Source organism: Panicum virgatum, chromosome 4K (assembly GCF_016808335.1).
Source record: "Panicum virgatum strain AP13 chromosome 4K, P.virgatum_v5, whole genome shotgun sequence".
NCBI classification, from domain to species: domain Eukaryota; kingdom Viridiplantae; phylum Streptophyta; class Magnoliopsida; order Poales; family Poaceae; genus Panicum; species Panicum virgatum.
In genome coordinates this window covers 47,295,492-47,319,211 of record NC_053139.1, presented here as the reverse complement: position 1 = coordinate 47,319,211, position 23,720 = coordinate 47,295,492, and the positions used below count along the sequence as shown (strand labels likewise).

Sequence of the window (23,720 nt, the reverse complement as noted above, 5' to 3'; positions counted from 1 at the left end):
AGCTAGTGTACATGTACATGAGTTGATTGCATGGTGATGATTCTGCAATTAATTAATCAAATTGCCGGAGTACGAATGTTTAGCAATGAGACCCTAGTCCGGACAATGGTCCTGAACACCATCTCGCTGCCGCTCTCGCACTCGTCAATGCACTGCTCCAGCTCCTCGAGCTTCTCCGGCGCCACATCGGCCGCCTCCGGCGCTGTGGCCTTCTTGGCGAAGGCGGCGAAGGTCGCCGTCTTCTTGGAGGAGGACGCGGCCGCCGACATGGACGCCACGGCCGAGAACACGGCTGCGGAGGCCGCGCCGCTGGCGGCCGCCGCCTCCATGAGCGCGGCGGCCATCTCGGTCTCCTCGGCGAGGCGCGCGCAGCACTTGGTGGCGGCGGCGGAGGAGGAGGAGGACACGGCCGCGGCGAGGCGGGCAAGCTCCTTGTCGGTCCTGCGCTGGGAGCGCGCGGCGGAGGCGAGCCTGGCGGCGTCGCGCCTGCGGAGGGCGGCCCGGACGTCGGCCGCGTCGCGCCTGAGCGCGAGGAGCGCCTCCTGGAAGCCGCGGTGCGCGTCGGCGAGGAGGAGGAAGGCGTCGAGGAGGCTGTCGGAGGAGGCGGCGGCGTTGCGGACGGCGTCCTGGGGCTCCGGGAGGAGGAGGAGCTCGGCGAGCGCGGCGAGGAGCGCGTGGACGTGGGTGAGGCCGGAGGAGGGCGCGGTGGGGTTGGCGGCCCAGAAGCGGGCTGCGGCGGTCTGGGTGTGGAGGTGCGCGAGGAGCGGGTGGGAGCGGCAGGGGAGGCTGATGGAGCGGACGTGGCAGCCGGCGGCGCGGGGCTTGGAGGAGCGCGCCGGGCTGATGGGGAAGGAGATGGAGCGGCCGAAGCTGGGAGCCATTGCTGCTGCAAGCTACTTAGATCTGTAGATTGTGTGAGATAGGAAGGAGTAGGGTGCGAGGTATATAAGGAGGAGACGGGCATGCCAAGGAAAGGAGCTAGGTCTGGTTGGCACGCGAGCGGTGGTTGCACGTGTGGGTGGGTAGTAGTAGTGAGGGCCGGCGGGGGAACATGATCCGGCCGCGAGCTAGGAGAGCGAGGTTGGACGGAAAGGAGCCGTTGCAGTCAAACGAACGCAAGAGGCAGCTGGTCGTTGGATCCATCGATCGTCGTCTCGTGGTGCGTGGCTGGATCAACAACGACCATATGCTATGCATCATGCATGGTTGTGCTGCCTAGCTGTCATGTTGGCTCCATCTGCAAGAAACCGTGGTGAGGTGTGAGACATGCAAGCACTCAAGGTGTCAATATTTGGTCTTGCTAATTGCTGTTAGTCCTTGCATGCTCAGCCGGGCGGCAGGGGTATAAATCTGTAAATTATGAAATCGAAAATATATTTTCTGTAAAAAATGATTTTGAAAAATATAAATAAAAAACGCGTCTCTGGCCTGCTTGTTGGTTCGAACCACGCACGAGTGGCCAGGCGCAGCACCCCCACCTGGGCTGCCCGTTAGTGAGCCGCGGCCTGCTACTGCGTGGGCGAAGATGGCAGCACCGTGTGGCCTGCTGGACTTTTTTCATTTTTGTATTTAAAAAAAATTAAAATTTCAAAAATATATGGTGGTTTTGAAAAATTTCAAAACTATATCCCTGTCGCCCCTTGCCTGGGCGACAGGGGCCTGTCGCCCTCTGGCTGGGCGACAGGACCTAAATATAAAAAAAATTACATTTAGGTCCTGGCGCCCGGGACGCATTAAACATCAAAATTGTAAAATAGATATAAAATCGTAGAAAAGTCAGAAAAATACAAACTCAACTGTTCTGGATTCTATGAAACAAGATCTACAACTTTTGTTATATAAAGTTTTTCATTTGATCAATGTATCTTGCTCTATTTTAAATACTAGTTTAATGCACTTTTATTTAAATCTCAAGATCCATCCTTTGGATGCATGTTATCTTTGTCCAGAGTGTTGTATATGGTAAACATAGGCTTGTACAAAATTGGTAGGCCCAGAAAACATTTCTAGAATAAGTTTTTAAATTAAATCTTGCAATATGTCTAGTTTAAATGAGTTATTTATCCATACTGCTATACTGAGTTTTAGAAGCCATAACTTTTACAATACCATTATTTTATTTTCTAAGAGCTACAAAAAAAGTTTGGTAAATTTTAGATAAGCACAACTAGACCAAATGAATTATGACTAAGATAAATGCACTAAATCAAGAAAAATAGTTCTTGTACCTAGAAAAATTTGAAATAATTCATTTGGTCTAGTTGTGCTTATCTAAAATTTACCAAACTTTTTTTATAGCTCTTAGGAAATAAAATAATGGTACTGTAAAAGTTATGGCTTCTAAAACTTAGTATAGCAGCATGGATAAATAACCCATTTAAACTAGACATATTGCAAGATTTAATTTAAAAACTTATTCTAGAAATGTTTTCTGGATCTACCAATTTTGTGCAAGCCTATGCTCACCATATGCAACATTCTAGCCAAAGGTGATCTGCATCCAAAGGATGGATCTTGAGATTTAAATAAAAGTGCATTAAACTAGTATTTAAAATAGAGTAAGATACATTGATCAAATGAAAAACTTTATATAACAAAAGTTGTAGATCTTGTTTCATAGAATCCAGAACAGTTGAGTTTGTATTTTTACGATTTTTCTACAATTTTATATTAATTTTACAAGTTCGCTGTTTAATGCATCCCGGGTGCCAGGACCAAAATGTAATTTTTTTTACATTTAGATCCTGTCGCCCAGACAGGGGCGACAGACCCCTGTCGCCCAGGCAGGGGGCGACAGGGGTATAGTTTTGAAATTTTTCGAAACCGCCATATATTTTTGAAATTTTATTTTTTTTAAATATAAAAATGAAAAAAATCCTGGCCTGCTGGCTCGATCCAGCAGTGGCCCCCGAGTTGGGCTGCAAGTTGGGCCGCACGCCCTTGCACCGGCCCGCCTGGCCTGCTGCTCCGTTGCCCCAGCGCTCGCTTCAGGCAAGCTCGAGCAGCGCCGGCGCCGCCACGAGCTCCTCTGGCAGCAGCGCCCCCGGCCGCGGCTGCCAGCCCCGCGAGGTGCCGCGCGCCTCCGCACTCCGCGTGCGACCGCACGCCGGCGTCCTTTCCGCCACCTGCGTCTCCAAAAATCCCCTGCGCACAAACAGAAGAACAAAGGAAAAGGCAAGAACAAAACCGAAAATTCAAGTCCAAATTACTCCCTCAATACTCAACGGATTCGAACAAGATTTCAGCCATAGATCCGTGAATACTAGATCCTGTAGATCCAAGAAAAAGATCGCGAAAGATCGAGTATATCTCACAAATTAAAAATCGCACCAAAAAGCTCCGAAAATGGCCGAAAAGAAAAAACGAACGGGATCACAAATCAAGCACTCAAATCTTCAATCCCAAATGGCACAAGTAGATTTGGGTCTCCTTTTCCAACAAAATCTTAGCACAAACTCTAATTCAAAAATCACAAAAATTAGAGGAGCAAATGAACTAGAGTTCAAGAGCTAATCCCTCCACTAGCCGTGCCTATCTATATATATATATAGTACTGCCGAAAGACTAAAATACTCCTACGCTATATATTACAATAACTGCTCACGCAAAGGCAAAATCGTCCAACTTTTTACTAGAGCCTCGAACAGACATGCCGCCTTCACGACTTCGCTTCGCCTCGATGCAAGCTTCGCGATGGCGCCACGTGCCCTCCGCCCGGACCTTGACCACGCCAAGTCCGCCAAACCGGTCAAACCCTCTCGCACGCCGCCGAACGACGTGACTGACTCCCCGGTTTTGAGGTCAAACCGCCGATGTCGACACGTGTCCAACCTCCCGCCGAGCCTTGACGCCTTCGAGTCGTTCGCGCGCGCCCGCCGCACGGGCCGCCTACTTTCGTCATCGTCCTCGCCGACTTAGCCGACGCCGTCTTCATCACTATGTACTCTTACTCTTCCGTGCACCGTGTGGACCACCATGGCTCCGCACGACCTCTTCGGGTCCCTCGGTGCAGGCCTACTCGTATTCACCCTTCACCGTCTTGGTCCCTCGGCATGAACTTTTCATTTCTCCGAGCCTACTCGCGTCCATCCTTCACCACAGTCCTTCAGCATGAAGCTTTCGCCTGACCTTCACCACGCGCCGTCGACCGCCATGCCGCATCCTACATCTGCACATCATGAGCTAAGAGATATATCAAATACACACGATGTTATCAATCACTCATCTTCTCTTCTAAGAGTAACCACCGTTGGTCCTCACTGGCTCATCATCATGTGATGCAGCCGCACACTCGCTAACACGCTCACCTCATGATCTATACTAGTACGTACAGTAGGTAGCTCGATCGTTGGCGCGCTGCTGTAAACAATGGCAGGGCGCACGAGGGCATCGACTATCTTGAGCAGAAAAAGATTCGATCCAGCTAGAAATTAAAAGCCGATTGGGCACAGCCGTAATAGCCGCGTAGCTAAGCTAGCTAGCTCGGCGCGCAGCCAGCCAGCAACGACAGACTAGGCGTGGTGGTGGCCGCGAACGAGCAAGTGAAGTCCACGGTCGTCGCCGCCGCCGATCGATCGATGGACTACGGGGATAGCACATGCGGGAGCTGCTGTTGTGCAGAGGCTCGCCAGCAACCGGACACGCGGCAGGTGAGGCGATTCCCTCACCTCATCTCCCTAGCTCCTAGAGCACATCACCGCAGCAGACGGATCCACGGATCGAGTGTCTGCTGCGCTCCTTTCGATCGGGGGACAGCAGATTCCAAGTGTCTAGTAGCTAGCTCACCCCGGCCCTCTCATCGCCAATAATCCTCCACGCCAGGCCATCGATCGATCGTCGTCTAGCTACCGATTGTTTGTTTGTTGACTGGCAAAGCAAGCCGCACCACTACTGCACTCTGCACATCATCTATCATATCCATGCATGGTCGTCGTCCGCCTACCCCTGCTGTCATCGTGTGCATCCTGCTATCACACCTAGCTAGCTAGGTAGGTTGTTAAGGCTACTAGCGTCGTCGACGAACGTACACGCGTGCTAGATCCAACGGCGGCAGCCTCCGCTCAGCTAGTCGTCCACGGACGACAATAATAATGATGCATGCATGATGGGTCTTCTACTACCTAGCTTGTCGTTATGCCTATCTGTTACATTACATCTAGAGCTGCATGCATATACCTACTGCTGCATGGTTCTTCAACAATCTGAGCCATGCATGCCATGATCAACTGTTTTCCCAGCAGTCCCTCCATCCCAAATTATTACTATATATATATATATATATATATATATATATATCACAAGAGTAGTATGTAATAATATAATATAGCAGACAATATATATAGATTTCTCTCACGACGACATACTAGCTAAGTTCATCCTCCGTCCCATGCCTGATATTTAATAGTGAATGAAAATAATTTCATCCTCTGCAGAAATAGAACAATCTTCAATTTTTAAGAAGCCCGTGGCAATCTAAAACCATCCCAAATAGTGCAAACAAATTTCTTTCGTATATAAGCTTGTTTTATCGGTGCCTGCCGACTGAAAAACAAATTAAACGAACCGTGCGCATGATAAAGTCTGGTGGTACCACGCACATCATTGCTTGTACTACATAGAGATGCATATATAGGTAGGTATTGCCAGTCATAATGTTGCACGAATGGGTTGTCGTCCTCCAACTCTTGGGGCTTCATTCTCTCCTTTCCTACCGGCCGGCTGCTAGCTAGCTGTTGCAGGGGAGGTTAGTTGAGTTAGTTTGCGCACGCTTGCATGCTCCATTATTTGCAGCTTTTTCATCTTTTGATTTCAGCTAACAGCCGCCAGATCCGCAAAGAGATTTCCTAGGCATAAAATTTTGGCATATATATATATATATATATATATATATATATATATATATATATATATATATATATAGAGAGAGAGAGAGAGAGAGAGAGAGAGAGAGAGAGAGAGAGAGAGAGAGATTATGTATGCAGGTAGCTGCAAATGCATCAGTAGATGAACAGCTCTATATATGTTCAAACAATTGGTGGAAATCGTGCTCATCAAATGATAGCAATCGAGCTAGTAGGACTTCGCATTAATGATCATGCATGTTTAGTTTTAGTAGTATCGAGAGAGGATAAGAGAGTATCTTAGCTATTTGATTATAGTCACCAAAAATCAAGATGGAGCTAACCACCGTATTTCGGAGAGTGATTTGATTCTAGCTAGCTAGGACAAATTTTTGCACGTACGGGTAGTTGCCATCAAACAATACTAGTAGTTTGTTTACGAGAATCTTATTAATCCGTAAGATCAATCCTTATCTGTTGGGTCTGGTAGCTTTAGTTCTAGTATTCTTCTCTGTTTATGATGGAGTTTGATGAATTAAAAGAGAACTATTGATGGCTCCAACTGGAACTAAAAGTCTATCTTTAGTCCCGGTTGGTAACACCAATCTGGCCGGTGTTACCAACCCAGACTAAAGGGCTCTCCACGGGTTAGTTCAAAAAGATGACATCCCATATAAAGGTGGGATGTGAAGAAAATTGTGCGCAAGGCAAGAGGTCTCGGGTTCAAATCCCGCATAGGGCAAAAAAAATTAGCAACCCTGTAATCCTGGTTTTAGGGGTTGGGAACTGGTACAACAAGCCGATTCTGTACTAGTGGAGGTAAGAGCTATAGGGATCGATAGATAGTTGCTCATCGCGTCCAAGGAGGCAAGGACCGACTGTGAGGCCACCTTCTTTGTTTAGTGTTCAATGTCGGAGATCTTGGCCAATATGCATGTTCATTAGAATAGTGGTGCATTATATTGATCAGTTCTGTGTCGATCTCATTCGGACGTGCGTGCATGGTTGTTTGAGGAACTCTGATCTAGATCCAGATCAGAGCGAGTCATGCTCCCGGTTTGATTACTATTATTATTTAAGAAATAGTGATCGATGATATGGCAGAGATCGATCTCATCTCGAGCAATTCGCGTTAATGGGATTAATAATATATATGTTTGTGAACATGCATCTTAAGTAAAGTAATTATACCGTCGTCTATCCATATGAAACAACACCCTAACCGTTGGAATGCATCTTAAGAGGGGATGGGTTTAAGCTTTGTGAACATGAAAGGCGAACGCGTTTCTTTGTAGGACGAAATGTGTGTCACCGAACGACAGATGCATTTGAATGGATAAACAGCAGATATGTAGAGCCGATCGAACAAGAGCTTCTTTGCTTTAATTCGTTCATCAGTTAGTTTGTATGTACACTTGCATTGTTGCATTGGGTAGTGCTTTCTTGTCCAAAATAAAATCATCAGCATGTTTGGGTTTGGATGTTTAGGAGTGCCACCCTGGTTTGCAGGATGCTCCTGAACACCTTGTCGCTCCCGGCTTCCATCTTGGCGATGCATTCGTCGAGGTCTTCCAACCTGTCGAGCGCCGCCATCTCCTTGTCCTCGTCGGAGGACGCAGCCGCCGCCTTGGTCCTCGTGACCAGAGAGATGAGAGTCGTCGCTGCTGGCTTCTTGGACGATGAAGACGCGACGGCGGCGGTCGCGGCCGATGAGACGGCCGAGAAGACGGCCGCCGAGGCCGACGCGACGGCGGCCACGGCCTCGATGAGCACCCCGGAGACCTCGACCTCGGCGACGGTGGCGGCGGTTCCGGCCAGCTGCGGGAACTTGGCGGCGGCGCGCACGGACGAGGCGAGGCGGGCGAGGTCCTTCTCAGCGTGGCGCTGCGCCCGGAGCGCGGAGGCGAGGCGGGGGTGGTCGCGCCTGCGGAGCGCGGCCTGGGCGTCGGCGGCGTAGCGGCGGAGGTCGAGGACGGCCGCCTGGAAGGCGCCGTGCGCGTCGGCGAGGAGGAGGAAGCCGTCGAGGAGGCAGTCGGCGGTGGCGGCGCCGGCTCGGAGCGCGGCGCGCGGCTCGGGGAGGAGGAGGAGCTCGGCGAGCGCGGCGAGGAGCGCGTCGAGGTGGGCGAGGCCCGCGGCGGGGTCGGTGGGGCCGGCGGCCCAGGCGCGGACGGCGCGGGTGGTGTTGTGGAGGTGGGCGAGCAGCGGGTGGGCGCGGGAGGACGGGAGGCTGACGGAGCGGACGTGGCGGCGGGAGGAGCGCGCCGGGCTGAGCGGGAAGGAGATGGAGCGGCCGAAGCTGGGAGCCATTGCTTTGCCTTTGCCTGCTGAAACTGAAAGCTGCTGCCTGCTGATCGAATCGGATCGATCTAGCTCCTGGGAATTGGGATCTTCTTCAGACCCCCTTTGCTTGCTTGCTTGCCGTGCTAGCTTCGGTGGTGGTGAGATGGGAGGAAGAGAGTGGGGTATATAAATACAAAGCGGAGGCGCCAGCTCGGGGTGACACCGGGACACGGACATGGATGGGAGAGCTCGCGTCAGCGCTAGCATCGCATGTGTGGTGTGGGCGGCGGTTGGTGGGCGTGGCCACCGGATCGGAGGCCGGATCCGCGACGGACGGGGACGCGTGGGAGAACGGAGAAGGCAAGTGGCCGGCAGCGAGCGGCCTCGAGCTAGCCGCTACACGTGGAGGCTGCCTGCTGCTGGATCGGGCTGCCGCCATTGGCAGGCAGGCTTCCCGATGGACGCGTGCGTGTCTCCTCGTCGCTGCTGTCACAGCCCAAAGAAAAAAAAGAAAAAGAAAATAAAAATTTCCCGCCGGGCCCACCCGTCAGCCTCCCCTTCCCTCCCTCTCTCTGTTTTGCCTCGCCGCACGTCGCACGCCTCGCCGCCGCCGGCCAACGCCGCCACGTGCCGGCCATCCTCGACTTCCGTGACGCGCGCGACCTCCGCTCGCCCTTATCCTCCCACGACGACACCGCGGCCTCAACTTTCCCTTCTCCCCGCGAACCCTAGCCCAAATTCCCCATTGTAGCCGCCGGCCCGAGCTCCTTGCCGCCGTCGAACCGCCATCTCCGGTGAGCCTCTCCCCGATTCCTTGCACGGGAAGCTTCTCCTCCCCCTCCTCCTCCGATTCCGGCGCTAACCCGGCCTCCTCCCTCACCGCACAGGGCCGCCGCCACTCGCCTCCGTCGCCGCCGCCTAGCGTCGCTGCGCCACCTCCTCATCACGGCTCCTCGCCTGCGCCGCCGCTGGTGAGCCTCGACGCCGTCGCCTCCACCCTATGCGCGCGCCCTTTTCCCCGCTCCAGCTCCGGCTCCGCCCCGCTGCGCTGCCTCGCGCCGCCGCCGTTCGCCGTCGCCGCGCGCGACGCGTGCGCGCGCAGCGTCGTGGCCGCGCCCACGCCGCGGTCAAGGCCCGGTCTGCCTTGACCCGGCCTGGGTGGGGCGCCTGCCCGTGGGGCCCACCTGTCGGCCTCTGGCTGACGGGTGTGGCCGGATCCGGGTGTACCTAGCATTTTTGCTAGGGTTTCTTTAGGATTTATATTTCTGCAATCCTGCAAAATCTATAGAAATTCGTGTATAGCTACAAAAATTATGAAACTTATTTTGTTGGATTCCTCTAGATGAGATCTACTCAAGAAAAATATTGTTTTGCATGTTACTTTGTTGTAGATTTATTTATAGTTTTATCTTACAAAAGTGTGTTTAATGCTTAGTTATTTGTATGCTGCTCGAAAAATCTCAAACTAAATTTTGTTAGACTCCTTGTGAGGTTTAGTTTTCATTGGTACAACTTGTTCACATGCTTCCTTGCTGTGTATCAAAGTTTTAGTTTGTTTTCTTGTCCTTTGTCTGAAAATGGTTTAATATAGAACTTTTTGCTGGAAAGTGAGAAAATAGTAAAACTAGTTTTGTTAGCTTTATTTTCATGCCTAGTATCTAAGGTAATTTTTCTTGGTTTTGTTTAGATAAGTTTCATGTCTTTTCGGATTTATCTTGTTTTGAATTGCTGAAAACTAATATATTTATGATTAATTATAGGTAAATGCTTTTGCTGCAAAACCAATTTTCATGAGTTCCTTATAATGTTCTTTACTTTCTCAATTTAATTTGTGATTTATTCTTACTGTATAAGTTTATTTGCTAATTCTTGATCTAGCTTTTCTGTTCGCGTGTACGATAGTGATTGTTTGTCGTCGCGTGTGTTACGTTTGTGCATCATCGCATATGTGCCATTCATTATGCTTTTCTTATCACCCTTGCATAATCTAGGGTATCACTCTAATGCATTCATCTCATTTCGTGCATAGCATTTCTTGCACATTTATGGCATCATGCTAATTCTGGCATCTCATTCATGCATTATAGTGACTGAACCGTCGGAGAACGAACCCGTTGAGCCTGCCGAGTCCGTCGAGCCTGAACCCGGAGTCCAGTTCATGGTCGACCCCAAAGTTAACCAAGGCAAGCAGCTAAGCATAATCCCTTGCATCTATTTAACTTGATTAGTTTAGTTATCTCACTTGGGTATTGTTGGGTTATATTTATACTATGTTCGTATTACATTCTTGTACCTATTTTCATGCATTCTCCTTCCTTGAGTCGTTTATTCATATCCTTGGCACCAGTTAGACAGTTAATAACTTAATCTGACTAGATGCTTAGCCCTGCTTAGAATACTCATATTGCTCGCTAGACAGGAATGGTTTGGAGGATCACACTTACCGATAATCCTTGATCGCACTGGTTCGGTTTGGGTGGTGATGAAGTGGGAGTACCGAGATTCGAGCGGAATGTTAGGGCCTAGAGAATGAAGTCACATGGGCATAGTCCGCTTGGATCGATTAAGGACCGAGTGGACGACGTCGGTTTTGAGCACATTTCCGTGCTACCACATATCCAATATAATGGTACGGATAAGCCAATTACCTTCCTTGACTTTATCATTGATGTACAGTCCTAGATACGTGGCCAAGGGCTATGCAGAGAGGCTTAGAGGTGTCCCCGGGTGGACCTACGAGTAGGAAAGTTTAGAGATGTCCCCGGTGGAAACTAAGTCTCTATGCGTAAGCTAGGTGTGAAGATTGCAATGATCGAGCCATGTTGGGAACGGTTGACGCGAGTACTCCCTTATCCAACTTTGGCCGGTTGGGTGAGTCGCATGGTCCTTGCGTCGTGTGGGTAAAGTAGTACACCCTTGCAAGGTTTTAATCAATTCGAATTGCCGTGCTCTCGGTTATGAGCAAGCTCATTATCCCATGAACTCCTCATAGAATTTTGATTGTGTTGGGAATGGTTCCTGTTACTGCTATGATCAGTTATAGATTATGTTACTCTCTTAATCAACTAAAAGTGTTTGGGGTTGGGCAAGATTAATTAATTCTGATAGGTGATAGTGTAGAGAACTAATGCATGATCCTTGTATATGTAATCGCGTAAGTCTTGCGAGTACCTTTTGTACTCAGGTTGCTTTCTAAACCTAGTTGCAGGTGAGCCAGAAGTGGTGTTCGGCCACTTCTACCCCGCTGATCCAAACGCGGGGGAAGAGTAGGTCGTGGTGGTTGTGATGATGTCCTTGAGCAAGGCATCATTATCTTAGGTATGTTTTATCGTAATCGAATTTCGTGAGAGCATGTAAATATAATAATATTTAAGTTTCTTTATTTAGAAGATGGCTTCCGTGAGCCCAAGGCTTGTAGTGGAAGTTAGCTGAACCCTCCTATATCAAACTTGAAATTTTAAGTGTGTAAAACTGCTCTTTGTGGATCATCGGCAATGTACGCGCTTATATAACGGTACGTGTGCTTAATCCTGGGCATGTGGCAAACACGTACCGGGACTACCGAGTTTGCTCTCGTTCTAGGTGATTTGTGTTGATTAAGTGCCTCTAAGGTGTGGATTAGCGCGTGGCGTGTCGAGAGACGGACACGTGCTAGCCCTCAACTTAAGGGATTAATCAATAATTTCACCTAAACCGAGTGCAAATTGGGCGGTTCTCACAACGGGTATCAGAGCTGAGGTTTCCATGGAGTGAACTTAAAATTAGCTTAGTGGGTTGAGAGTAAAGTAAAATTTGATCACTTGCACAAAGATTTATTTTCGTTAAAAATTTGAACTTAAGGTAAAATGCTAACTTTCTTCCTTCGTCCTAGAGCTAATTCTTCCTTACTGCTTCACTTGTTTAATTAAAATATGCTTAACTCCTCTTGTCTTAATGGGTAGCGGGCGCGTAGGAAAACCCTTTCACCTGCTGGAAACCTGTTGAGCTATCTACCGAGGTTGAGAAGGCGGGAAATCACCCATTGTCCTAAGTGCTAGTAGGAGGGTTGTAGCGCTGCTGGACAATGCGGTTGTTTTGGGTCGTGAGTGAGTGCTAAAACGTTAAGGCGTGCTCACGATGTGAGGAGACGTCATGTTGCATTCATACTTCGCATGCATGCATCATATCATTCATATTGTGTTGCTTTGGGTGTTTGCTAATATTTTCGTATAAGTCTCTTCACACCTTTGCACATCTCACTTTTGATAGACCAAGTATGGTTAGAAACGTAGGACGTGCAGAGTTTCGAATCTAAGTTTCACTTCCTAAGGTTCTATAGACCTTTCTGATATTTCTTGCCATCACAACTGTTAGCTTCAACGACGGTATGGAGAAATTTGCAGATTATCCTCGTCTCTAGGCCGTTCATTCGAATGCTCGAAGATAATTCATCTCGACTATCCTTAATGATGAGAAACATCTTGTGGTTCTTCTAGCGTTCATATTTGTTTATTTCAAAACGCCTTGATTCCTATATCTGAATTGGATCCGCTTACATTCTTGCTCAAATAAATATGAGTACATTAAAAACTTGATCACATACATCATAGCCATCGTGCATGAACAGGGTTGCAACATAGTTGCATTGCATAATCACATGTTGTTTGGGTGTGAGTCTAACATAGTGGAATCCGTGTGATAGACTAACTAACTTTATGCGTTCCGTATGTCTACGTAAAGCTTTTGATGTTTTTAAAATTTGAAAAACCTCTCTCTCAATTTGTGCTACTTGGGTTGCTCCCTATGATTTTCTTGTGTAGTGGTGATTGTTCCACGAACTATAGTGCCGCGACGGAACCTAGGGCCTCGTATGGACTGCAGCCATACGATTGTGCCACTGGGTGCGCGCTGGTGCTTAAGTACGTGTGGATATGAACTACTACAACTATCATTTCATGCAACTCTTAAAATGTTTTTCTCTACCTCATCTTTTTTTAGGGGGTAGGCCCTAGACGAATAACGATGCAAATGGGTTGTCTTAGTTTTGAGTTTCTAGGGGTATTAGTACACTAACTGGCATGTCAACCTGTGCATCTTGCATCATGCAACTCAATTAATAAACAATATCGAGCGAGAATGTTCTTGAGAAAAACTTGCCTTGATGCCCTTTCTTTTTAGTTTTTCCGAGCTCCTTGAAATTCACCTTGTATAGCCATGATTTCCGTTTTCAACCCAAGTCAGAAGTATTCGTGAGAATCTTCGCATTGCTCAATCTCGCCAGAAGACTTATGCTGATCGTCGTCGCCGGGAACTACATCTCAAAATTGGTGATTATGTTTATCTCAAGGTTTCTTCATTTAAGGGCACTCGCCGTTTTCAAGTCAGAGGAAAGTTAGCGCCACGTTATGTTGGACCTTTTCAGATTATCAAGAAAGTTGGAGCAGTGGCCTATCAATTGAAACTTCCTCAATCACTCTCCGCCGTGCATAATGTTTTTCATGTCTCTCAGTTGAAGAAATGCCATCGCGTTCCAGCTGACGCCGTCGACCTTGAGTCACTTGATCTTCAACCGGGTCTTACCTACGAAGAATACCCAATTGCCATTCTTGATAGTGATGAAAGAAAAGTGAAGCGTAGTATGGTGAAGTTTGTAAAAGTACAATGGAGCAACCACTCCGAAGATGAAGCCACTTGGGAGCGTGAAGATCGATTACGTCAAGACTACCCGGAATTCTTTTCCGATGAGTAAGTTCTCTCCCTACCGTACTCCACTTTCTTGATGAAGTTCAGTTTCCTAGATATTGTTATATGTGTACACAGTCACCATCAAGGAAGCCCTAGGAATGTCTCTCTGTCACATCCCTCCTGTCTTTGTGCATCATCTCTTAGATGGCTTCCGTGAGCCCAAGACTTGTAGTGAAAGTTAGCTGAACCCTCATATATCAAACTTGAAATTTTAAGTGTGTAAAACTGCTCTTTGTGGATCATCGGTAATGTACGCGCTTGTATAACGGTACATGTGCTTAATTCTGGGCATGTGGCAAACACGTACCGGGACTACCGGGTTTGCTCTCGTTCTAGGTGATTTGTGTTGATTAAGTGCCTCTAAGGTGTGGATTAGCGCATGGCGTGTCGAGAGACGGACACGTGCTAGCCCTCAACTTAAGGGATTAATCAATAATTTCACCTAAACCGAGTGCAAATTGGACGGTTCTCATAGCTTCTTGCGCGGGTCGTCGTCGTCGGTGCATACATGTTGGGGTGGTGGGTGGTGCGGCGTGTCTCCTGTCGTGTCGATGAAATGAAATCAGGCCGGACGGCGACGCGCCGGCGGACGAACGACGACGACGGATCGAATCGGGATCCGGCCAGATCGTCGACCGCCGGCCGGGCGCTCCATCGGTGTGGTACGGCGTGTGCGTCAACGCCCGGCAGAGGGCGCGCCTGTGCGAGCCGAGCTGCCTTGCGTGCGCGCATGGCGCTGCCTGCCTCGCCGCGGCATGGCGATACGCTGGTCAATTCTTCTTCTTTTTCTTGAAGAACTGACTTGCTTAATTCTTCACATCCATGGGCCTCATGTTTTGCACGTTCCCCGTTTCATCCATCACAACGGCCATATATATACACATAGGATATATGCTCGCAGCTAGCGGATCAAAATTATTCAACTACCAGAACCACCGGCAGATCTAACCAACTTATCTAGACATTAGCACGTTTTACAGATCGGGCTATAAAAAGTTGGGCTAATTTTGGATCTAAAATTTCTGCTCAAGACCACCCCATCCCATCCAAGAGCAACCATCAACATGCCCTTGCCAGTGTCCAACTGCTGCAGGATGTTCTAGATCGCTGAGGCATAGGACAACAACTGCTCCCTTAGCTTTCTCCTCCAAGGCTTTCAATCAGTGGCATATGGAGCAGCGCTTTCACGGTTTTGGAGGGTCCGCGAAACCCGGGTAGGTGACCGGTTTTGAGAAAACCGTCAAAACTCCACGCACGGGAAGATTCCCGCCTCCACGCTGTGGCCCTAGACGCCGTTCCCGCCTCGGCCTTCTGACGGCCCTAGACGCCGCCCGACGCCCATCACCTCCTCGCCCGCAGCGAGGCCCTAGACGCCGTCGACGCCCGTCGCCTCCGTCAGTCCCGAGACCGACGCCCGTGCCTCCACGACTTGGCGTCTTCAACCGCCGTCCGCCTCCTTGGTTTTGTGGCGCAAACTAAGAAATCCGCCTTCCGTCGTCGCTTGCGCCCTCGATCCAGGAGTGGACGCCACAGCTGTCACCCGGCATGAGCTCCGGTCCTGGCTGCCCTTCACCGCCGTCCACCGCACGGTCCATCGGCCACAGCACCTCCACGGCAGCTCTCCGTCGACACTAGACGCCCGTGTACCTGCAACCAAAGACCAAGCGCACGATCACACCGCACGGTTGACAATTCACTCATCAAAAGCAGGATAGAGTACTCAACATTCCTCAAATCCACCACATAGTAAATTGTGTGTGCGTGTGGTGGGGTGGGGGGGGGGTCAGTTGTTTAATCCAAAGAAAAAAGTTAGCTGGAAACGGAGTAGCAAATTGGTTTGTGTGTGTGTTGCCGCCCTTGAGGTGAGGCCTTGACCGCATCTAGGATGACACATCATTCACTTGGGTCATCACCCGTCACTCTACTATATGGATCGCCATATTTGTTCTCACCCATTAATTTGGAGTAGGTAATTAACCGTGCCACAATATTGACGACTAATTAATTAACCAGCTCAAATATATAATATGCATGGAGCGAGGTAGCTCTGCTCTGTGATTGATCGGTGTCGGCAGGGTAGCTAGAGAACCAGAACCAGGGATCGACTGAGCTAGCTCGAGAGCATGCAATGTGACAAAGAGACAAGAAAACACACATACACACATGCGCATGCATGCACAAGTTGGATGCTCGATCTCCTGTTTGCATTGGCTAGCTAGAGAAAAAATTTTGGATGGAGCAATGCAAGCTATTAGCAGAGGAGGCCCGGCCACGGCCATCGCCGATCGAGGCATCGGGCCGGCGTCGGCAACGGCAGCATTATATTCGATCTTGTCCGTTAGCAAATAGCGACGATGACCTCGCCCTTTGGCCGGCCGCTCTCGCTCGCTCGCTTGCATGTGTCATGTCGTCGCTCTGATGAACTCCGTCCCCGGCTGGCGGGGCACGAGCGTGCAGAGCCACGGTGAGGATACCTTGGGGTATGGGTAGGCAGGCTAGCAACTAGCAAATTGCCTTGACCGCATTCACTTGGGTCATCACCCGTCACCATATATGGATCGCCATATGTTGTCGCCCATTAGGACGGAGTAGCTAATTAACCGTACCACATTATTGACTACTAATTAACTAGGAAAGCCACCCGTGCATTTGCGCAGTTAGATGTTACCATATCTAATGTTATATTTTAAATTATTTTATTATTCATATTTATTAATTGTGCCGCTAGGTGTAAGTATATTTAAGGTTATATATTTTTAATTGGCTTTCATAAAGCAATTTTTTTGTTGAAAAAAATTAAGATCTATTAAAGCTATTTTGTGGATCAATAATTTGATTTTATTTTCATACTCCTTCTAGGTTTGAATTGGATACCATTTTGAGATAGTTTAAGTTTGATGTTGTATACGTTGATTAAAAAATATTTAGTTTCATTAAAGTGTAAATCTTTAATAGTACTCAAAGTTGTGTTTTGAGGATCGCGTCAATAGCAAACAGATTATTATTCATTTGGAGGTACTATTATTTTTTACATAAGAAATTTTTTGAACATTTGTTAATTTTATGTGTTACCGTTAATGTTGTAGCGTAATGTTTTTATTTATTTAATTTGGATTCTAAGTCAATGATTTGCGGCAGCTTCTTGGCGTCTTCCTGGTACTTACCTACTGGTGCTGCTACTTCTTGTTTGTTGTTATCTTGGTTACTCAAGGGGAGAGGCAAAAAAGGAGAGGTTTACTCTTTCATTTCCATCTTAATTTGTAGAATCGATAGAGCGTGTGAATCTAATCCACCCCCAACCATTTATTTCTTTGTTGTTGCCCCTAATTCAATAATAGCTCGTCCCGTGAAATTGGTTGAACGAGCTCATCCTACGGGCAGCAGCCAGCAGGAGACCGCGCGGTCTGGCCGAGCGACCGTGATGCTTGCGCGGCAGCAATGGGCCATTGCCTATCGCCAGTCGCCACCACCACCGGACCTAGCTAGATCTATTTCCTTTGGGCACATGGGCCCCGGGCCTGGGGAGTGCATACATTCAGTAAATAAACAGCCAACACGTATATATGTGACAGTTGTGTTGATTCTATCCCTGTTATCGTCCTCAACCTGAAAACAACAAAAAGAACTGCATGTAAACAGAACGTATATATTATCCTCCTCCGACGATCCTTTTTAGTAGCTGGCATTGATAGTCGTCACTGGAAGCGCGACACTGACGAAGCATAAGCTTTTATTCATAAGAAATTTCGAGCAACTCCAAGAAATAAAATGATAGATAGGTTCATTCAAAAAAGAAGAAGGAAATGATGAATACCGACCAAACACCACAATCTGAATATAGAAAACCTTACCTCGGTATGCATTGAAACCCGAGGGAAAAACATAAGCATTTCATACTTGCACATCGATGCATGTGTTCACATTCGTGCTCATTAGCAGTCAGAAGAACGAAAGCACGGATCTAACTGTACAAAAACCTCGGATATTTACAGAGTTACAGTTACATTCAGCTCCTTCATTTCTGATGATGACTGCCATAGTGATCGATACTAGAGATGAATTAGTTGCTAGCTATAGAGCTAGAAGATGTTGGTGTGTACGTTGAGCAGCGCAACCCTTGTCTGCACGAGGCTCCTGAACACCTTTTCGCTGCCGCTCTCCAGGTCGTCGATGCACTCCTCCAGCTCCTCCAGCCTCTCCATCAGCGCCATCGTCTCCTTCTCTTCCTCCGGCACCTTCTTGATCAGGCACATGAGCGCCGCCGTCCTCTTGCAGGAGCACGCCGCGGCCGAGGCCGACGCCGACATGGCCGCCACGGTGCTGAACAGCGCGGCCGACGCGGACGCCGTGGCCGCGGCGGCCTCGCCCAGCAGCCCGGCCACCTCGACCTCCGCGGCGCTCCCGCCGCCGAGGCGCGAGGGCCTGGCGCAGGCTCCGCCGTCTTTGGCCGCGACCGCGAGGCGGGCCATCTCCTTGCCGGCCCTGCGCTGCGACCTGAGCGCGGAGGCGAGGCGCGCTCCGTCGCGGCGGCGGATGGCGGCGAGGGCCTCGGCGACGTCCCGCTTGAGGTCGACGACGGCCTCCTGGAAGCTGCCGTGGGCGTCGGCGAGGCGGAGGAAGGCGTCGAGGAGGCGGTCGTTGGCGGCGCCGGCGGAGAGCGCGGCCTGCGCCTCGGGGAGATCGAGGAGGTCGCCGAGCGCGGCGTGGAGCGCGTCGACGTGAGCGAGGCCCTGGGCGGCGGAGGTGGTGGGGTCCTGCGCCCAGGCGCGCACGGCGCGGATGTGGGTGTGGAGGTGCGCGAGGATGGGGTGGGAGCGGCACGGCAGGCTGACGGACCGGGCGTGGTAGGCGGACGCCATGCGAGCGGGGTGCTTGGAGGAGGAGGACGATCGGGACGGGCTCAGAGGGAAGGAGATGGAGCGAGCGAAGCTGGGCGCCATGCCGGCCAGAGATCTCGTCGTGGTCTGTGTGTTTGGGTCCGGTGTGTGTGTCGATGAGGGTTTGGTTTATAAAGAGGTGGCCAAGGATCGGACGGAGGAACTGGCTGATGGGAGCTATGCGCACGGTGAGCAGCTAGCATGGAGCTCGATCGATCAACCGGTAGCAGCTCGCGTCGGCGTGAGCGTGGCTTGGCATGTCTAGCGGGGGACCATGCCATTGCCATGGTCATGTGTGTGCAGTTGAAAACAGGCGATCGATCACGCGCTGTCCTCCTGTGTGTGAGCAGAGCGGCGTCTGGCCGTTTGCAGTAGCAGTGAGCACGCCGTTGTCAGGGAAGACAAGTGGCTGGCCACGCGGTGGACGGAGAGGGATCATTCTTGGCTTCTATTTTCGATGTATTTCTTTTTCTGATTTCGGATCGTCTCTCTGAATGAAATCAGGCTGCAGATCCATGTACATGGAGCGAGATTAACGAGTGACCCTAGGCCACACCAGGAATTGCATGCATGCGAATTTTAGAACCTCCTTATCTTGAGCAATTGCATTATTTCTCCCCAAGTTTTGATCAATGAAATCGATCTGAGCAATGGGATTCGCTCTGTTCGGCTGGTCTGATTTCGATTGATTTTGGCTAATTCAATAGTATTATAAGAGAGAGAATAAGCCAAAATAAATTGGAAGCAGACAAGCGGGGTGAAAGGAACTGAAATCACGGACTAACTAGCTACTTAACTAGCTACTTTCCTTTTGTCCTCTGTTATTTTGGTATGACTATTCTTAAAGATTTTGAAATCGCATGATACTGTGGCCGCATGCTTTGAAATCAACAAGCGAGGTTTTGCCAAAATTACTCTCGAGGCCAAAAACAAAGAACCCAAAATAGGTGGAGAACAGAAGGCAACCATGCAAGATGTACAGTGGTCATTGCCGAGCAGCAATATTGTAGTATTTGACTCTTAGCGTTTGCGAAGGAACAGGAGCTAGCACGCACAGCACACATGTGTACATGTCAGTTTAATTTTCTGGGTCGCCAATAAAAATCGGAGTTAGCAGCAGCAGGAGGAGGATGCATGCTGGCAGGGGCCGCACGCAGCAGGACATGGACATGAGAGGTGGTGTTGCGTTGCAGGGCTGCCATGGCGACATGATCCGCGATGGCCGGCCGGCAGAGAGCCTAATTACCACGAAGCGTCCAGATCTCAAGGCTAGCTAGCTGCCAGATAAACGTTGGAGCTAGCTACCAAAAGCTTGCCAAGACAGCTCGCACACCTGTCTCACGATCCAACGGGTGCGCACGAGTGCGTCCGTTGATTACTGGATCATTATATTGATCGCCAATTAGTGGTAAGGTTTAACAAGTAATTGATTTGATGATGGCTGGAGGATCAAGATCAGGCCGGAGCTAGGAGGGACAGGATCCGTGAGGCAAGGACGACAGGCAATGGAGCGACCAATCGAGGGGTGGTTGTGGCAACTTCTCGGCGGGTGGGCAGATGCTTCGCTCGTGCTTCGTGCTCGATCCTCCTCCTGCCTCCTGCTCTAGTATATGCATACCACCATATGCCGCAGCCCACCATTCGCGGTGGTGTGCGTGCTCCGTCGCTCCAACCAAAGACTCACACATCGACCCAACCTGCACTGCAGAAAAAATATACTTTGGTCCTGTTTGGATGCTAGGGTTATTTTTTATCCCACTCCGCAAATAACCCTACCAGAACGGGTTATTTTAGTGTTATTTAGAAATAACCCACAAAAAAACTATCTCCACCAAGGAATACTCTCTCACTCCCTCCTGAGACTGTCGCCCACATTAGATCCCCACCCCCACCCGAGCCCGCAGCCCCCTCCCGCGCTGCCTCCCCACCCGCGCCGCGGCCCCCACCCGCCCACCGGCGTCGCTCACCGGACCAGCACCGCCTCCAACCAGCCACCGGCACCGGCCCGGTCCGCCGCCTCCCGCCCGTCGAAGCTGCCCCCCCCCCCCCCCCCGGAGAGAGGCGTTCTTAGCAGCCGCACACGCGGGGCATGCCTCGACGCCGGCCTCGCCCCACCGCCGAACGCCCCCGCCGCGCTGCATGACCTGCATGCCGGCCTCGCCCCGCCGTCGGACGCCTCCTGCCATGCACGGCCCTCGACGACTGTCTGCCGGAGCCGCTCGTCGAGCTTCGCGCTGCGCAGCATGGCGCCCCCCAGCTCGGCCTCAGCCGGGCGCTCCGCATCGACCATAGACACAGCCACACAAAGGGCCCTGGGCCAACAAGCATGCTAGATCCTATAGCAAGAAAGAGGTAACTGGGTTCCAATGATTGCAAAAGTGCATTAAAGACCAAATAACTCTTGTATCCAAACAGCTCAAAGGTTATTTTGATAGAGGGTTATTTCCATGTGCTAATGAATAATCCAAACAATAACTCTGGGATAGTTCTCCAAACAGGGCCTTTGTAAGCATATAAAGTTTTACCAGTGGCTTGTTTACTCCGATCCATCCAGGGTAGGAAAATATGCCATTGTTCATTTATTATTTGTTATAAAAACCAATCTAAAAGATTTTAAATTTTCTACTATTTCAACCTTTTCGTATTGAATTGTGTATGTTTCTATTTAAAAGTTGAATTGTATATTAAAAAGAGATAGAAAATTCATTTTTTAACTCAAATAATTTATTATTTTCAACCATCAACTATAAAACCGGATAACGAAGATCATTCAACTATTGAAAGCGGGCAAATCTGACCTTTTGGGTAGTTTCAAAGATGATTTTCATTTTTATAAATTAAAAAATAATTTGATCTAAAAATTCAAATAAAAATACTTCATTTTAAATTATAAAAATATGAAACTGGTGTCATTTTTTTAAAGAAAAAAGATGTAACCTATCTATCTGTGCTCATTTTGGTATTAAAATATAATAGAAATAATTGTAACTATAAAAACCAAAATAAAGTAGAGTAGTAATAGATAGGTTTCATTTTTAGAAAAATGTTGGTATACTAGTTTTGTATTTATTTTTTCAATTTAATACGAGTAATTTATAGTTCTTTTAGATGAAATTTGATTTTCTTTAGTTTTCACAAAATGGAAAATCATCTAAAAAGCCAAATATATGCCTGGTTTCAACAGTTGATGGCTATTGATATCTGAATTTGTATTTGAAGAGTGGAAACAAATAAGACTCTTTAATTATAACAATTGAAGGAAGTAAACTGAACTTCACAACCAGTGGTTCATGAGAATGTGACCATGAAAATGAATTCTTTTTACCGAATATATACGCTGGAGAATTTCGTATCTTTGTATTAAGAAGAAAATAGAGTTTGTTGTACAACACGAGCTAGCCAAGCTCGTCAAGATAATCTGATGCTCATCAGATGGAGCGGGATGATCAGCAGGAACGACGCCAGTAGCTAGTAATACATCTCATATGAGTCGATGAACAAGCTACATGCATATCCACGGTATGAATGGAATGGGCTACGCTACACCATATTTGAGCTTAGCCGCGGGATCATCAACAAAAGAACGAAAACACAGCACGCAGCTAGGTAGTAAATTAATGATTGCAACACGACAACAGGTGACAGATAATTAAGCAGATCAGAGAGCTAGGTCTACCGTGTATGTAGATGCAGGCGGTGGCCGTGCATTTTTAATTTTGGGGCCGGCCGGCAACTGCGTACTAGCTAGGCATCAACTGGCGCAGTATGTATGTATGCATCGACGACTGATGATCAGAGGAGAGACACAACGTACAAGAGGGGGTTGTTGAAGATACCATGTGGTACGGTGGGGGTGGTCACTGGTCAGTTCCAGCGACACACATGAATTTGCAGGCTCTCCGTCCAGTTATTAGTATTATTAGTCTGTTTACAAAAAAAAAAAAAAAACTAGTAGTAACAGGGATTCCCGGCCGGTCCCCCAGCCCCTCGTGCGGGTTGTCGTCGTCCACCTCCCTCCCATTCCCATCTCATCGGTCGATCCGCAGCACGCAGCTGGTGGCACCATTTCGATCATTGCATCATCGATCATCCATTATTTATTTGCACGGAGGACGGAGCGAGGAGGGCTGCTAGCTGCAGAGGTACGGTACCTTGCTTGCATTGGGTCGTACTAGTAGTTGTACGTTGGCAGCAGCTCGTTGGGGTTGGGCGCGTTGGGTGTAGCTCAGCTCAGCTCTGCTGGATCGTGGACGGCAATGGCGGGTCGCACCAGCAGCAGATCGAGAAATTAGCTACTAGTAGCTTGGCCGGCCGGCTCCAGTTTCGCCGCTGGCCGCACGACGGCACGAGCGCGCGCGCGCGCCAGCCACTAACCATTGTGCATCATCATGTCAGGCAGGATTCAGAGATCGATATGATCGATCGGCTGCAACGTACGCGTGCTTTCATTTTTTGAAGAAATGCGCGTGCTTTCATTGCACACACGGACACACTACGGTTAGTTTGCATCTCGCCATGCCAGCGTGCGTGCCGTGGCCCTTCTTGGTTCTCGTGTATCAGGCCAGCCGCCGCCGTGCCTTCTGGCACTGCCATCGCCAGGCCAACTTGCTTGTTCTTCTGATAGATGCCAGTGTACATGTATGCATGCAGCTGGCCATGGCCGCCTCCACCTCGATTGCAGCCATGCACGCACGCATTACATACTTGATCAGGCAGTCAGCAGCACCAAGTGGGATGGATGGATGGATGGATGGATACGCGTGCACCTCTGCAATCCTGTTCGTTGACACCAAGCAATCGAGAGATCAATGCAACTTGGCCTGCCTAGCCTGCATTTGCCACGCGCGCATCACCTGAATTTGGGATTAAACAACCACTGCTAGGTAGTTACTGCCACAAATTAAACTGGTTGCTTGCATTGATTGGGTCGTAGATCGTTTACGGCTTGCAAGCTGATCGATCATCGATGCGCCAGCTAGATGCCAACGGTTGTGTGTCC

General features: G+C 49.2%; 3 protein-coding genes across 3 annotated transcripts; all 3 read right to left on the bottom strand.

Moving 5' to 3' along the window:
* On the bottom strand, nucleotides 1-887 carry LOC120705266. The gene has a single exon (XM_039989716.1). It carries the CDS (start codon nucleotides 879-881, stop codon nucleotides 57-59), a length of 825 nt encoding a protein of 274 aa, XP_039845650.1. The 5' UTR covers nucleotides 882-887; the 3' UTR covers nucleotides 1-56.
* A 6,307-nt stretch (nucleotides 888-7,194) lies between these two features.
* Nucleotides 7,195-8,274, bottom strand: LOC120705265. Its single transcript, XM_039989715.1, has one exon. The coding sequence runs from the start codon at nucleotides 8,145-8,147 to the stop codon at nucleotides 7,302-7,304; it is 846 nt and encodes a 281-aa protein (XP_039845649.1). The 5' UTR covers nucleotides 8,148-8,274; the 3' UTR covers nucleotides 7,195-7,301.
* A 9,408-nt stretch (nucleotides 8,275-17,682) lies between these two features.
* LOC120704536 lies at nucleotides 17,683-18,979 on the bottom strand. Its single transcript, XM_039988961.1, has one exon. It carries the CDS (start codon nucleotides 18,782-18,784, stop codon nucleotides 17,924-17,926), a length of 861 nt encoding a protein of 286 aa, XP_039844895.1. The 5' UTR covers nucleotides 18,785-18,979; the 3' UTR covers nucleotides 17,683-17,923.
* Between the last annotated feature and the right edge of the window lie 4,741 nt (nucleotides 18,980-23,720).